The sequence below is a fragment of the Zalophus californianus genome, chromosome 10, assembly GCF_009762305.2.
Source record: "Zalophus californianus isolate mZalCal1 chromosome 10, mZalCal1.pri.v2, whole genome shotgun sequence".
NCBI lineage: Eukaryota > Metazoa > Chordata > Mammalia > Carnivora > Otariidae > Zalophus > Zalophus californianus.
In genome coordinates, this window is record NC_045604.1 from 103,904,608 (window position 1) to 103,920,337 (window position 15,730).

At 59.3% G+C, this 15,730-nt stretch overlaps 1 protein-coding gene across 6 annotated transcripts in view; it reads right to left on the bottom strand.

Annotated features, from left to right (window-relative positions):
* Positions 1-10,503, bottom strand: part of LIMK1 (LIM domain kinase 1) — a 52,362-nt gene extending 41,859 nt beyond the window's left edge. For 5 of the 6 annotated variants that reach the window (XM_027612913.1, XM_027612909.1, XM_027612908.1 and 2 more), the window contains exons 1-5: positions 10,387-10,503; positions 8,536-8,632; positions 1,752-1,890; positions 1,353-1,462; positions 35-241 (exon numbers count right to left, since the gene is read on the bottom strand). In XM_027612913.1, coding sequence (XP_027468714.1) covers positions 35-241; positions 1,353-1,462; positions 1,752-1,890; positions 8,536-8,632; positions 10,387-10,441 — 608 coding nt within the window. In that variant the 5' untranslated portion in view covers positions 10,442-10,503. Of the gene's footprint in view, positions 1-34; positions 242-1,352; positions 1,463-1,751; positions 1,891-5,064; positions 5,697-8,535; positions 8,633-10,386 lie in introns of those variants that run through there. The other variant, XM_027612911.2, reaches the window with a different exon arrangement.
* Between the last annotated feature and the right edge of the window lie 5,227 nt (positions 10,504-15,730).

A 15,730-nucleotide genomic window follows, 5' to 3' on the forward strand; every position in this document is an offset into this window, starting at 1 on the left:
CGCCCCCAGCACCCATGGCCACAGCCACACTCACCCCTGGACGCGGACGGTGTGGGAGTGCTCTGTGCTGCAGCCTGGTGGGCCATGTGGGGGGTCGATGGAGACTGAGAGGCCACGTTTGCCATGAGCTGAGGCTGGGATGGATACTAGGGTAACTGTGTGGGGCAGGCGGGAGCCGGGGGAGTCGGGCAGGATCTGCTCGATGACAGGGGTCACCACGGTCTGGTAGTAGCAGTGTCCACTGCAAGGGCCACGGGTGGTAGGGACCCACAGAGAGGGAAGAAAAGAGGAGTGTCAGGACAATCACCAGCATCACCACTCCCCCCGTCTCCCAGCCCCGGGCTCTTCTCTCCTCCCCACCCCCCCTCACAGCTCCCCGCTCAGGAGGGTCGTAGCTGCCCGCTAGGCCTGGAGCAGGAACTGAGCACATGCAGCCCAACCCCTACCCCTCTGGAGCTCAGTCATTCTGGGCTCTGCTACTCCTGTCATGCTGTAAGTTGGCCAGAAAAAGGCCTGTGGATAAATCCAGTTCAGAAGGAAGTCATTAAAAACCCATTTGGGACTAAGCCATGCCGCCCAGGGCATCCAGCTTTATCAGCACTGTATAATAAAGAAATTTGTCTGGTCTTTGTTCCTGGTTCCTGGGAAAGAGGCTCTAAATCCTTCGAATACCTGAGCTTGTGTTAACAGAGGACGCAGGATGGGGGCCAGTCACCAGAAAGAACCATGGGATGAGATGAGGGGTGGGGACTGTGACCCAGCCCTACGACCTTGGAGGAGGTGGGGGGGGTGAAGATTAAGTTCAGTCATGCACCCAATGATTCAATCAATGGTGCCTATGTAATGAAACCCCAATAAAAACTCTGGTGATGCCAGGGCAGGTGGGGGCGTCACATGGGCTGATTCCATGGCGGGGGGGTGCATGGAAGCTCCGCATTTGGGGACCCCCTCCCAGACTTTGCTCTTCGTGTCACTTCTGCTGGCTGGCCCTCATACAAAGGGATCTGTGCCCTTTACAAAAACCCCTGTAATCCTAAGTATGGGGCTTTCCTGAGTTCTCGGAGTCACTTAGCGAATTCTCAAACTTGAGGGGTTGTGGGAACCCTTGAATGTGGAGCCAGTTGGGGACTGGGCCTGAACTTGCGGGGTGCGGGCCAGAACCACACCTCTGTGACACGGGACAGCGGGCACGTGAGGCGGGAGTTCTCAGTGTGACAACCGTGTCATTTTTCAGTGACTTCTACACCGAACTTCTATTAACACCTGCCCCACGCGGGAAGGGAAAGGACCCTGGTGTGGAAGACCCGGGACGGGGTGGGTACCCCAGGCTAGGAGGGGGCCCGTGCACTCACCAGTACAGCTTGGAGTGCTCCACCAGTGTGTAGGTGTCCCCGTCACCGATGAAGGTCCCGCACGTGAGGCAGATGAAGCACTCGGGGTGGTATTTCAGCTCCCCAGCCACCTGGCGGGGGTGGCAGGGACAACCCAGCTCAGCAACCCCTTCAGTCCCCACAGCTCCTCCCCTCGGCCTCCTCTCGGAAGGGCAGCTCCTAGCCAACTCTGGGGGTCTGGGTGGCCAGCTCTAGGATGCTGGTTCCCGAGACACACAGACAGACCAATGGGCTCAGAAGGCAGGGGGGAGTCTGAGCCAGCGCAAAGGAGAACTGAAGAGAGCCAGGGTAGGGGAAACCCGTGAGGATACACACATGCCTTGCACCAGGTGCGGGGTGTGAGTGGAGCGGGGCACTTACCATGACCAGCCCCTTGGTGATGTGCTCCGAGCATCCGTGGCAGGACTCTCCATAGCGGGCCCAGTAGTCCCTCTTGCAGAAGAGCTGCCCATCCTTCTCGTAGTACTGGTGTGAGAGGGAGGCACTGCATTCACAACACCTGGGTGGAAGCAGCACGGGGACTTAGTCTGGCCCAGCCCCTCTCCCCACAGCAGGTGCCTCTGTAGGAATTAGAAAAAGATGTGCCTTCCTCGGGCAGAAGAAGCCTGTGCTAGGGCCCAGGGTTTAGCAGGTGGAGTCCGAGATGGCTTCAGCCTCTCTTGGCCCCTCAGCTGGAAGCCTCTGTGCAGTGCACAGCCCGCACAACCACCCACCGCAGTTCTGCACCCAGAGCACCAGATCATCTCGCCGACCTGCCACTCCCAGGGTGAGAGATGCTCTTCACATCTGAGCCCCTGTCCCTTGTCAGGCAAGGGAGATGGCCCAGGGAAGACAAACGACTTGCTCTTGCTCACCAGTGCGGTGGAGGGAGGAATGGAACCTGGGCGCCTAGGACTCGGGTGCGGCTGATGCAGATGGCAGTGACCCGGTGGAGCTGGGAACAGCTACCAAATGCTGGCACCTGCCCACTGTCTTGGCTAAATGTACTTAATCCACACTGGCCACCTCGAGGCAGATGAACTCTGGAGGCTCTAAATGCCCAAGGTCACGTGATGGAGGCCACAGACCCAGAGCGAAGCTACTCCCTGTTCCACTTCGATATAAGGCAGGAACGTGGCTCAGCAGACACCAGCCAGGATCAGTGAAGACAGAGGATCCCCTTGTTTCCTAGACCTTATCCAGCCCTTGGGTGCTGCAGCCCCAAGAAGGGGGCTCGGCCCGGTCCTGCTCACCCCAGCTCAACCAGGGCCCCAGCACCCGCACCTGCCCTCAGAGGAGCAGTGTATGCAGAACACCCAGGTGTGCAGTCATGAAGGCCAGGACCCCCTGCCCTGTCGGGAGGGGCTACGGGAGAGTCCGGGCTGGGGCCCCTGAAGGGAGCTGGGGTGAAATGATGCACCTGCTTCCTTCTGTGTGTTATCCCACAGGCCAGGAGGTAGACCTACATGCCTGGCTTCCTTCCACCCAAGAGTGAGTTGGATGGGGACCAGCAGCTCAGCTGCGTCAGGATGAGCAAATGCAGAAATGCATGATGCCCTGGGAGCCAGCAGGCAGGGGCACGGGCCACACTGGGTTTTGAAGAGCCTGACTGAGGGTCCGGGCTGCATAGGTACGTCTGGGCCAGAATACACAGTGAGCAGAGGATCTGCCCGACTCCGCTGCTGTCTCAGCACTCTGGGTCATGTGCCAAGGTCATGCAGGGACTTGGTACCAGGCTCAGAGCTCGCGCCCAGTAAGAAAACAATCCAGGAGAGGGGAGGGCGGCAAAGACTGGGGCCTGGGTGAGACTGCCCAGTGCCCAGCGGCCAGGGCACCCTCAGCCTCTGCAGCCAGCACACGGGTGGTCACACTGACGGCACTCACTGATGCTCTTTAGGAACCGGGGATGAAGAGAACAGGAGGAAGGCAGCCCAGAGTGCTGAGTGGGACACTGTCCCTTTAAGAGGATCCAGCCACTTCCCCATTGTCTGGGAGCCTAGGGGAGGGGCGGGGGACCACAGGGGGGGGGGGGGCTGGGGGCTGGGGGCTGGGGAGGAGAAGGCACAAAATGCCAGGGTTCAGATGCACCGGAGTGGGGGTGCATCCAGGAGCGGGGTGGGGGGGGCTCCGATGAGCTCTCCCTGTGAAAGGTGGGAGTGGGGCAGGGCGGGCCTCCGGAGACCGCCCTGGGATGTGAGAGGACGCAGCGGAAGCAACGCTGGCCCCGAGCCATGACGTCATCCTCAGCCCTTCCTGCCCCCGCACACCCGGCCCCAGCCCCGGGGCGCCCTTAGGGGGCGCGCATCTCACTGCGGGGTGGGCGAAGGGGCAAGGCGGCCGCCCGGGATGAGGGGGAATCCCTAGCGCACGCCCTCAGGGGCCTCTAACCTGGCGGGAAGGTGCGCGGCCGAGGAGCCAGCTCCGCCAAGAGGCAGGCGCGCGCACCGCACCGTGACCTTGGGGAGGCTCCCCCGCCGCGCGCGCGCCCTGTGCCATCAGTGAGTGATTCACTTTGCCCTTCCACCGGCTAGACAGCACGTCACAGCAGTGTCCCCACAGAAATCTCCCCCTCACTGCTGGCTGCCAGGCTGCGGGAAGCTGGGCCCCCGTCTGCCTCTGGGTGGGTGGGCTGCTGGGGGCTCCAGCGCAGCTTGCCTTCCTCGGGGGGAAGAGAATGCTCTTCTCCAGCCTGCAAACTCCTACCCCCGCATACCGCACAAACACTCCCCACTGTAGCGGCCCTGGAAGACCCGGGGCGCGGACTCCCCCAAGGGCTGGGGGAGTGCAGTCAGCTCCCGGGTCACTGCTTCCTTGAAGCCTGCTCAGTCACCGGGCTGGGGTGCCCGACAGGCAGCCTGCACCGCCAGCCTCTGCCATGACCCCGAGGCCTGAGGTCCCATGCCAGCCAGCCACAAATGTTGGACCCAGAGAGAATGGAAGTGGTTCCCGGAGAGCACTGCACCTGGAGCAGGTCCCACCCCCAGCACCCCAGAACCGCTCCCAGGGGGCACGGCCGGCTGGGCCTCCATCTCAGACGGGGGATCCCGCCCAGGCTCACAGAGCAGCTTGGTGCCGGCACTCAGGGCCTCAGCGTACCTCTGCGTGTGGAAGGCACTGAGGAGCCCCTGGCCCTGTCCACCCCTTCACCTCTCAGGCCCATATCCAGTCCCCAGCCAGAGGAGGCAGGTGGGGCTCTCAGGGGCGCCCCCACACAGGCTGCTGCCCCCAGCAGGGATGTCAAGGGAGGAGCAGCAAGCACTGAGGGTGTGCAGAGACGGCCCAGGGCCAGGCGGGCATGGAGCCAGGCTCGGGGACTGAGGGCTGCACTGGGGGGGCGGGGGGGGCAGTGGCCTGCTCTGTAGTGACAGGTCCATCCCTCCCAGGGATGCCCTCTAGCCAGGGCCACATCCCTGGACACCAGGGGCGAAGGAAGAACAGCTGGAGGACCAGCTTCGCGGGGAGACCGGACCACAGGGCCAGAAGTCTCAGCAGCGGCCGGCCTGCTTCCCCCAACAGGTGGCTGACAGTGACCAAGGAGTTTCAGTTCTCCTGCCCCCAGAGCAGCCCCGTCCCAGGCAGGTCTGCCCCACATGGTGGCCTCCGGCCCCAGGGGGCCCTCCCACCAGGGGCCCTGCCTGAGGTCTGGGCCCGGGGCGGGGAGGAGGCTGGGGAGGACGGGGGACTCTGGACTTACTTGGCTCCTCTGAGGAAGCGGCTTCTTCTTACGGCCAGCATCCCTTGCAGCAGGGGGGCAGCGCAGGGGTGGCCGGGCCAGCTGCTTCCCCATCCTACTCCAGGCCCTCAGGATTGGAGGCCGCAGAGGGTGGGGCCAGCGTGGCCACACGGCAGGGGAGGAGGATGCAGCCTGTGGCTGAGGAGGACTTGGTCTGGGCCCACAACAGGAAGCCGCTGGGGGGCCTTCTGCCTGGGCTCTGCTCTGGTGCAGGCAGGGAGGAGGTGGCCCGCGCTCCACCCTCAGCCCTGCACACCTGAGAGCGCGCCCTCCAGGCCCCTCGGCCTCCTCCGGCTGGACAAAGGCCCTGGAGGCTCCGGACTCTCTGGGGACAGGGACAAGCTCCAAAGCAGCTGCTTCTTCCGGTGCTGCTCCCAAGGGAACAGAGGTTGACTTCCGTGGACGGTCTGTCCTCCTCGCCTGAAAGGTCCCCCGGAGAGGGGGAGACCGCACCCCGGCCCAGGCTCTGAACCCTGTGCCCGCTGCACACTCACCCCTCCTCACCGGGGGCCCAGCCCACCCCGCCTCCGGGGAGCTGTCACCAGAGGTACAGCGGCCCCAGGGCCGGTGTGCTGCCGGCTGCTGAGAAGGAACCTCCCCGGCCAGCAGCTGGACCAGAGCAAAGCTGGGACCACTCACAGCCTGGCTGCCACCCGCCGAGAGGCGGGGCCCGCAGGAGGTGGGACAAGCAGAACTGAGGAAGGAGCGGGCCCTGTGGTGACAGTGACCCCCTGTGCTAACGCCAGAGGCAGGCCGTGTGCCTTCACAACTCGCCCATCGCAAGGAACTTGGGGCCCCGGGAGCTGGCGCCAGCCCCATGTCATGGCACCGAGAGGCTCTGAGGGGCAAAGTAAGCAGAGTCCAGAGCCCGGCTGCCAGGTGGCCATGGGGCCCGGGCAAGGAGTGACTACCCCCGGACAGTGCCTCCTAACGGTCATGGGGGTAAGGACACTGTTGGCCCGGCTCAGATTTGGGGGCTTTTTGGAGAACCGCACACCACGGGGCCAGGAGCACTTATGGAGGTCGGAATGCAGACGCCGTGGCCCTTACTGCCTGTGGGCCCACTCTCACTGTGGGAGCCTCCCCTGTACCCCCATCACACCCGGGACGGCGGCACAGCCTTCTCCCTACTGCCCTGACCTGGGGCCCTACTCCTCTCCCGGTTGCAGGGCAGGATCCTGCAACGCTAGATCCTGGCCCCCTCCCCCACCTCCCCCCAATTCCCTGCTGTGGCTTCCTTCGCCGCATTCCTGGCCTTTCCCCCTGTCTCCCTAAATTCCACCTCCCTCCCCGCCCTCAGCACCGGGGCCCCCAAAGTTCTTCCCGATTCCTCTCGGCCCCATCCTGCATCCTGCCTGCCATCTCAGCATCCTGGCCCCAGGGAGCTGTCTCTCCAGCCTTCCCACCTCTGACAGGTCTCAGGCCACCTCACCAGCTCAGGGCCAGGCACTGCCACCCTGGATGGCCTGCTGCATTTCAACGCGACGTGGCTGGGCACAGCTCAGCATCAACCCGGTCCCCAACTCCAGGAGAGCCGAAGGAGCGCCATCCTCCCCAGCAGCCAAGGCAAAAGCCCAGACAACTCCAGACGCTCCCCCTGCTATTCCCCAGTCCCTGCTCCCGCGCCCCTCACTTCTTCACCTCTGCGGGGACTTGGGAGCGAGGCCGACACAGCCTCCAGCCCTAGCTCCAGCCCGTGCCTGCATGTAAACTGCACAAGTCATGGTACCTCACAGGGTTACGGTGAAGCCTTAATGAAATCCAGTTGGCCCTCGAACAATGCAGGAGTTAGGGGCACCGATCCCCGCATAGCCACAAACCCACGGGCAACTTTCAACTCCCCCAAACTTAACTACTCACAGCCTCCTGATGACCGGAAGCCTTCCCCGTAACATCAACAATCAATTAACACATATTTTGTGTGTTATACGTAGTACCTACCGTGTTATTACAGTAAAGTAAGCTAGAGAATGTTATTAACAAGATCATAAAGAAAAAACGTTTATGGTACCGTACTGTAAAAAATCTGCATATAAGTAGACAAGCACAGTTCAAACCTGTGTCGTTCAGGGTCAAGGGGAACGTTAAGAGCGCCCGATGAACAGCGGCTAATGTGACTACTGGCCAGAACTGTCCCTTCTGTCCATTTGTAGTCACTGTCCTAGGTCAGGCCTTATGAGGTCAGATCCCTGAACTACTGTGACAGTCCCTTCCCTGCCAAGTCACCGCCATCTGCCCACTGGGATGGCATTTTTCAATAGCACTTCAGCCCGTGTCCCTCCCCTGCTTTCTGCAAACCCTCTGCTGACTCCCTACTGCCCTTGGAGGGTCCTTATCTTGGCCTTGGGGTCATTTCACAAATTGATCCCAACCTTGCCTCCTCCACTCGCTCTTTTCCAACCAGATGAGCTCCTCCTGTGTCTGTCTTGGGGCGTGTGGCTTTCTCCGCCTATCCAGAGCCCTCTTTGTCCCTGAAGGTCTCCTTGTGAACGCCTGACCGGGAGCCCCGGGCCTGGCACCTGCCTCTCTTCTGGCCTCACCAGCCAGGGTGGGCGCTGTGTGTTCACTTTCCTCGCTGGCTGTGTGACTTTGGTCAAGAGAATTAACCTCTGTGTCCCCAGTAATGGAGACAACACAATATCTACTAGACAAAGTCCTTAGAGGGGTGCCTGGCCCTTCCTGCATCGCAGAAAATGCTGGACGTTGTTCTTAAAGAAAAACAAACAAACAAACCTTGCCAGAGGTTCCCACTGCCTAAAATAAACCCCTTTAGCTGGTGGTCCATGCCCTCCCACCTCAACCCCGCTGTTCGCTGACTGGCCCTGCCCTGTCACCCCGGCACCCTTGGCACCTGCCAGGCCCGTTGCCTGGAATTGCTTCCTGTCACACTTCTCTACGTGGGAAATCTCACATCTCTGAGACCCCGGTTCTGGCCCTGCTGCTAACTTTAAGGCCATCCCCTGCACCTGCCTCTCAGGATGGTCCTACTGGGTGGCTGGGCCACCTCTGGGTCTCCCTGTGGTTGGCCACAGCGCTGACACTTGGAGTTAGCTCTCTAAGGCTGGCCTTACTGGGCTGTGCATGCTCACAATGGGGCCTGGGTTGTATCTTCCTTCCTTCTCTGGAGCACGCTGCCCTCCACGGCCTCCCCCTGCCTAGGAGCCAGTAGGCCTCAGTAATACCGGTGGAAATGCAGGTCTCCCCCCTCCTCTCCTTAGAGATCTAGGATGACAAAACAGAAAGGCACTTGGGGACCTTCTAGTCCAAATGCCTCATTTTTACAGGTGGGGAAACTGAGGCCACGGACTTGCTGGAAGTCACAACCAGAGACGGCACCAGAGGGACTAGCCAGGTCCCCCGGACCGCTGACCCAGCCTCTTGTCGCTGGCAGGCCTTGCTTAGGGCTCCCCGACCCCGGCCGGCGTGCCCTACCTGAAGCAGTCTGCGTGCCAGTCAGCATTCAGGGCCTGGAGGTACTGGCCGTCATAGATCCTCTGGCCGCAGCTCGCACACACGGGCAACTCACTTCCTGCAAGGACACAGGGAGTCAGGACTCGCTCTCCGGAGGCGCGGTCTGGTGCAGGCCCAGCCTGCTCTGCCCACCCCACGTGGACCTGCACATCCTCGTGCACACACACAGAGCACCCAGGCACTGTGCCTAGCAGAAGGAGAAAGGACGCCGGTCTGAGAGTCTTGCTGAGACCTGGGCTAACTTGCTAAGCCTCTGTGGGTCTCATGTTCCCTATCTGTAAACTGAAGAGGAGGAGCGGACGTCCAATCTCCAGCAGCAGCATTCTTCTGGGTCGACTCCTGTCTGGCAAGGTCAGTTGGGAGAAAGAAAGCAGCAGGATTCAGAGAGAAGGCAGCAGGTGACACTCTTGTCACAGCCTCTTTCCTCCCCTGCCCATCCAAGAAGAGGAACCTTCAAAGGGCAGGGACTGGACAGGGATGGGTTGGTGTATCCAGAGCTGAAGCCCCCACAGGAGGAGAAAGGCAGGAAGCCCAGAGGTGCTGGCCTCATCTGAGTCTCAGCTATGCCTTGGCCTATGAGGGCCTGGGGCTGCAGAGCTGGGCACTCCCAGACACCTGCTCTGGGGACGCCTGGCACCTCCTCAAGCCGGCCATTAGGCATGCTTAGTCATTCGAGGGGCCTGGTATCCTTGGAGCTGGGTGGGTCCTGGAGGATCTCCCAAACCTGCTCCTCCCCATTTTACAGATCGGGAGACTGAGTCCTGGAGAGGGCAAGCCTGGTCATACAGTCACGCTCCCAGGCCAAAGCCTGGGCCTCCATGAGGATGCAGGAACCAAAAGGCAGAGGTGACAGTGAGATGGGCCCTTGCCCCAAGCAGGCCTTCAGGGGCCTGGGGGAGGGCTGACAGGATCCCTAGGGAAGGGCAGGGCTGGAGGCGCTGGCATAAATGGGACCTTCATTGGACCAGGTGGGGCTCCTGATGGCTGCTGGGGAAACCCCGGGAAGGGGACCCCCAAGGAGGGAGTCTTGGCGGTCTTCGTGCCCTAACCGTTCTGCAACCCAATCCCTGGGCCCCAGGAAGGGGAAAGGAGCTGAAGAGGAGACTAGGAGGAGAGTCATCCTCCCAGCCAAGACTGATGGCAGGCACTGGGTTTGGTGCAGGGACGGGGGGGGGGGGGGGGGGGGGGGGGGGGTGCTGCCGACGGTTCCCTGGAGGAGGCTTATCTCTCCTCTGCCCATCCGGGCCCCCAACCACCAGTACCGGGGGTCAACTACCCAGCCCCCAATTGTAAAGACGGGGAAACTGAGGCCTGGCACGCAGCCCCCCCCCCCCCCCGCCCCCCGGCTCAAGGTCACAGAGCGGGGCGGGCAGCTCGGACCCAGGGCTGCGGCTTCCCCAGCCCCTCTTTCTTCCCGGCCGGCTTAGAGACAGGATAAGGGATGGCCCCAGTGAGAGCCCCGGGTGGGCAGAACACGCGGAGGGAGGCCGGGGCCGGGCGGGCAGCGCCTGGGACTCCTCCCGGGTGGTCGTCGGTCGGGGGAGGGGGAAGGCGGGGATGAAAGAGAGGAGGGGCCTACCCCGGGCCGAGGAGGAGAAAACGGGGTGGGAGCGTGTCAGGGAGGGGCCTGAGGGCTCGGGAAGGGCGAGCTCATCCCCGAGGAGGCAGGGGCGCGGCCTCGCGGCAGACCCGGCCTCCGCGGCCGCCCGGCCCGGCCCCCTCCCGTGCGCCCGCTCCCCCCGCTGCCCCGGCGCGACGCCCCCGCCCGCCCGGCCCCCAGTCGGCGCCCCGCCCGGCCCGCGCCCCGCGCACCTTCCTCTCCCATACGTTCTTCCCTCCAGGTGCAACAAAGTAGCGTCAACCTCATGCACTCGGCGGGGGGCGGGGCCCGGCGGGCTGGGGATGGGGGCGGCCCGGGCCCCGCGAGCTCGCCCGCGGCCGCCGCCGCCGCCGCCGGCCCGGGAGGCGGAGGCGGAGAGCGCGGGCCGGGCCGGGGTGAGCTCGGGGCTCGCGGCGCCGCCGCCGCCGCCGCCGCCTCTCGGACACCGGCTCCGGCACCGGCTCCGCGCCGCGGCGGCCTGGGGAGGGAGCGGAGGGGCGGGCCGGGGCGGGGCCTGGAGCTGCGGCACGGGGGCGGGGCGGGGCGCGGGCGAGCGGCCCAACTGCCCTGCGCGGCCCCGCCCCGCGCCCTCGGCGGCGCCCCGCCCCGCCCTTTCATTCATCGTCGCCCGAGTGCCAAGTCTCTGCTGGGCGCCGCGAGGCGGAGACTCGTAAGCCGAAAACTGCGGTGCCTGAGGGGAAGCGTGCTGCGGTGCGGCGGCCTAGGGGGATGCAGAGGCCGGGAGAAGGGGCCTCACTTTCCCCGCGGGGAGCCCCTGTGACCCAAACCAGCTGGAGGCCAAGAACCCAGACCCGAGCTGGAGGAGGCGGTGTGGACCCTGAGGACCTTGGTGGTCGCCTTGGGAGGGGCGCCTGTCAGGTCCTCTCTCTCTCTGTCTCTGAGGCCTGCAGTGAGGTCAGGCTCCGGCGGGGGAAGGCCATGGCCCAGGTCTCAGGCCCTCACCGCCTAGGCAGGGAGCTAAAGGAGGATGATCTGGGGAGGAGTGAACCTCTGCCCGGGCCTTGACAGATGTGCTCAGGGGTCTGCTCTTCCCAATTCTGGAGACCTGGAGCTGGCCGCTACCCTGCCCAGGGTGCGGAAGGAGGCTCAGCTGAACAGGGTTTGGGCTGAGTGAAATGGCCAGAGGAATTGGGCCGTCCCCAAAGCACAGGTCCCTAGTCTAGCACTGAAGAGGTGGACCATCCTGCCTAGAAGTGGAGAATCCTAGAATGCTGGACCTGGGGAGGGGGCGACCCTTTAGACGCACCCTCCCACTTCATCCCATTGCAGAGAGGTGGTGAGTGGAGAGGTTGAGCACCATACCGAGGGATGCCCAGTGAACAAGGGGCAGAGCAGCCTCAACTTGGGCTCTACGTAATCATGTGTGTGTAGACTCCTCTAGCCAGGGCCCGCAGCCAATGGCCTGCAAAGCAAGGGCACTCACCCCTAGGTGCAAAAGTTACTGGGGGTGGGAAGAAAATATTAGAATTTTAATTTTTTTTTAAGATTTTATTTATTTTTTGACAGAGAGAGACTGAGAGAGGGAACACAAGCAGGGGGAGTGGGAGAGGGAGAAGCAGGCTTCCCGCCTAGGAGGGAGCCTGATACTGGGCTCAATCCCAGGATCCTGGGATCATGACATGAGCCGAAGGCAGACAGACGCCTAACGACTGAGCCACCTAGGTGCCCCTAGAATTTTAATTTCTGACGAGAAAGAACCTGGGCTCTTAAAATACCTAATATTTAGATTGGTGTTAGTGTCCAAGTGTCCTTGCTCTGTCTGTCGGTCGGATGGCTTTGCGAGCAGGCCACCGTGCAGGCTGGAGGGGGGCACAGAGTGGACCTGGAGGGGCCATGCACCTGTGCCTAGTTAGCTGAGTGATATTGTCAAGTTTTAACAAAACCAACACTCACAGAATGGACTGGTGGCTGCTAAAGATTCCTGAAAAGAAAGCCGAGATCGAAGACAAAGCTGATACTGCAAGACGAACAAAAACATGGAGCTGGGCTTCTATCCTTGGTAGGAACTGCTTGTCAGCCCCCGTCCCGGCGGAACCAGTGACTGGCTCATCAAATCTGACGTGTTCAGTCACATTGCTCATATAAGGTATTACATCTTTTTTTTTTTTTTAAGACAAAAAAGGAATTTTGTACTTTTACGTAATATAATCGTTCAAGTATTGTTTTTCATCTTTTGAGGACTTTTCGTAAACTCTGCTTTTGCACGGTTATGGGATGACCATATTTTGTTTGCGTAGTCAAGTACGTCTATGATTTAAGTGAGTATGAGTATGTGTGTGTGGTGGGGAGCAAATTAAGAGCCCCCGGCTTGGATGCATTAAGTTTTGGGTGCTTGTTTACCATCCAAGTGGCAAATGTGTATATGTGTGTGTGTGTGTATATATATATATATGTATATATATATATATATATATATATATATATGATGTTTGCACAAAAATATTTTACTGATGGGGTTCACAATAAAAATTTTCTAGATGAGGGGTCAAGAGCCCTGGGGGGAAAGGCTCGTTTACCCCAGGTCAGTGATTAGGATTTGTCCAAACTTGCTAAATTGATGTCTGGCTAAATACAAGCTGGTGACAAGCAAGAAGCTCCATGGGGGATGGGGACACTGTCAGAGGACGAGCCCAAGACTGTCACCCAGGGCAGGGGCCTGAGCCTGAGCTGTCCTAGCCTCGGGACAAAGAGATGGCATCACGGGATCCCTGCAGTCAGACACAGTCTGCCCCCTTCTCGCCCACTCTGGGTGACCTCACCCAGACGTGTTGCTTGGTGACTCCCCTGCCCCGTCTTTGAACTCCAAGACCTAAGGACCCAAATGTCTCCTTGGCACCTCCACTTTGATGGCAAATGGGCATCTCACACTTAATGTGTCCAGGCCAGAGCTCTTAATTGGTGCCTGGAGGTGCTCTTCCACAGCTGTTCTTCCTCATCTCAGTAAATGACACTACCATCATCTAGTGGGTCAGGCCCAAACTTTCAGGTGCCCTTGACTTCTCTCATCCTCTCCCCTTGCCCCTTGCATCTGATCTGTCAGCACATTCTGTTGGTTTTTTTGTACAAAATATATCCAGAATTCCACCATTTCTCCCTCCTTCCTGCTCTGGCTGGGTGTACAAGGCAATAGTCCCCAGGTCGTGTCCTTTTATTACCCTTCGGAGCCTCCAAACACATGGGTCAAAGTGTGACATTTTCTTGCTTTTAAACCCAAAGCCCTTACTTTGACCTTTACAGGACTTAGCCCCTGGCTAGTTCTTTGCTTTTATTTCTTCTCTCCTTGCTCACTTTTGTTAACCGTGGTGCACCTCTTGTGCTGTTCTAACTTCCCAAGCATGTGCTCATCACAGGATCTTTGAGGGGAGGTCAGATATCCCCACCCATCCCAATAACGTACCATTCTTTGTCACTCCCTATCTTCTTTCCTGGCTTTTATTTCTTTTTAATTTTTAAAAATATTTTTTTCAGTTTATTTATTTATTTTTAAAAGATTTTATCTACTTATTTGAGCACGAGCAGGGGGAAGAGCAAAGGGAGAGGAGAAGCAGACTTCCTGCTGAGCAAGGATCCCCATGTGGGGCTCAATCCCAGGACCCTGAGATCGGGACCTGAGCCAAAGGCAGACGCTTAACTGACTGAGCCACCCAGGAGCCCCAAAAGTTTATTTATTTTTTTAGTACTCTCTACACCCAATGTGGAGCTTGAACTCACAACTCTTCCTACTAAGCCAGCCCAGTGCCCCCATCCTGGCTTTTAATCCTCATGTCTCTGATTCCTCTGATATTAGAGTGAATCCTTTACTGACTGTCTCCTGGGGGCTGCTCTAGCAAATCACCACAAACTCGGCTTAAGTGAATATGAGTACGTGTGTGTGATGGGGAGCAAATTCACAAACAACAGAAATTAACTTGCTCACAGTTCTGGAGACCAGAAGTCTGAAATCAAGTTTGAGCCCAAATCAAAGGCTGCACTCCTTCTGGAAGCTCTAGAGGAGAATCAGTGCCTTTCTTCTCCTAGCTTCTTCTTTTTTCAATTGCAGTAAAAAGCACATGATATAAATTTACCATCTTAACCATTTTTTGCCTTTTTAAAAAAGATTTTATTTATTTATTTGACAGAGAGATACACAGCGAGAGAGGGAACACAAGCAGGGGGAGCGGGAGAGGGAGAAGCAGGCTTCCTGCAGAGCAGGGAGCCCGATGCGGGGCTCGATCCCAGGACCCTGAGATCATGACCTGAACCGAAGGCAGACGCTTAACAACTGAGCCACCCAGGCGCCCCTTAACCATTTTTTGCTTTAAGGAGGCTCCACACCTAGCACAGAGCCCAGTGCGGGGCTCGAACTCACGACCCTGAGCTCAAGACCTGAGCAGAGGGGCGCCTGGGTGGCCCAGTCGTTGGGCGTCTGCCTTCGGCTCAGGTCATGATCCCAGAGTCCTGGGATCGAGCCCCGCATTGGGCTCCCTGCTCCGCGGGAAGCCTGCTTCTCCCTCTCCCGCTCCCCCTGCTTGTGTTCCTGCTCTCACTGCGTCTCTCTCTGTCAAATAAATAAAATCTTTAAAAAAAAAAAAAAGACCTGAGTGGAGATCAAGAGCCAGACACCCAACCAAGTGAGCCACCCAGACCCCCCCATCTTAACCCTTTTATTTTTATTTTTTGAGAGAGAGAGAGAGCACTAGTTCGCACGCGCACATGACCAGGGAAGAGGGAAAGGGAGAGAGAGAATCTTAAGCAGGCTCCACGTCCAGTGTGGAGCCCAACGTGGGGCTCAATCCCAGGACCCCAAGGTCATGACCTGAGCAGAAATCAAGAGTCGGATGCTTAACCAACTGCGCCAAACAGGCGCCCCTGTTTGTTAAACTTCTACTTTTGTTCATGTATTATTTTCCTGATTTTGTTTAGCTCATTGTGTCACAGCTCACCGGACTTCTTTAGGACAATTATTTTGCATTCTCAGGTAACTCATGGCTCTACATTTCTTTAGAGTTGGTTACTGGAGCTTTATTAGTTTCCTTTGGCGGTGTCATGTTTACTGGATTCTTCATGATCTGTGTAGCCTTGCCTGGATTTCTTAGCACTGAACACTGACGCCCCTTCCAGTCTTTACAGACTCATTTTAATAGCTAAAGGCCTTTTCCTGCCAGTTCCCTGGATTTATGGGTCTGGCTCTGGGATTGTGTTATAGTGGGGCTGGAGCTGGGTCTCATTTGTTGGGCCCACAGTGGGGTCCCACCCAAGGGCATGGGTGGGCGTGGCTTCTGCTGGGACCTTGAATGTGCTTTCTTTGCAATACTGGGCTCGTCCTTGTGTGGGCGGGCCTGCTTCCAGGCCATGGTACAATGGGGCTGGAGCCAAGTCATGGGGCTGTTTTAGGGACTATAGTTGGGTCTGAGGCCATCAGGCCTGTTTACTGGGGGCTGGATGGGCATTCCTCCTCCTGGATCCTGTGGTGGAGGGGCGGGTGCCAGGATCATGGAGAAGCAAGGTGTGCTAAGTCCATAGCTACTGGTCTACTGACCACAGTTGATGGGCCTG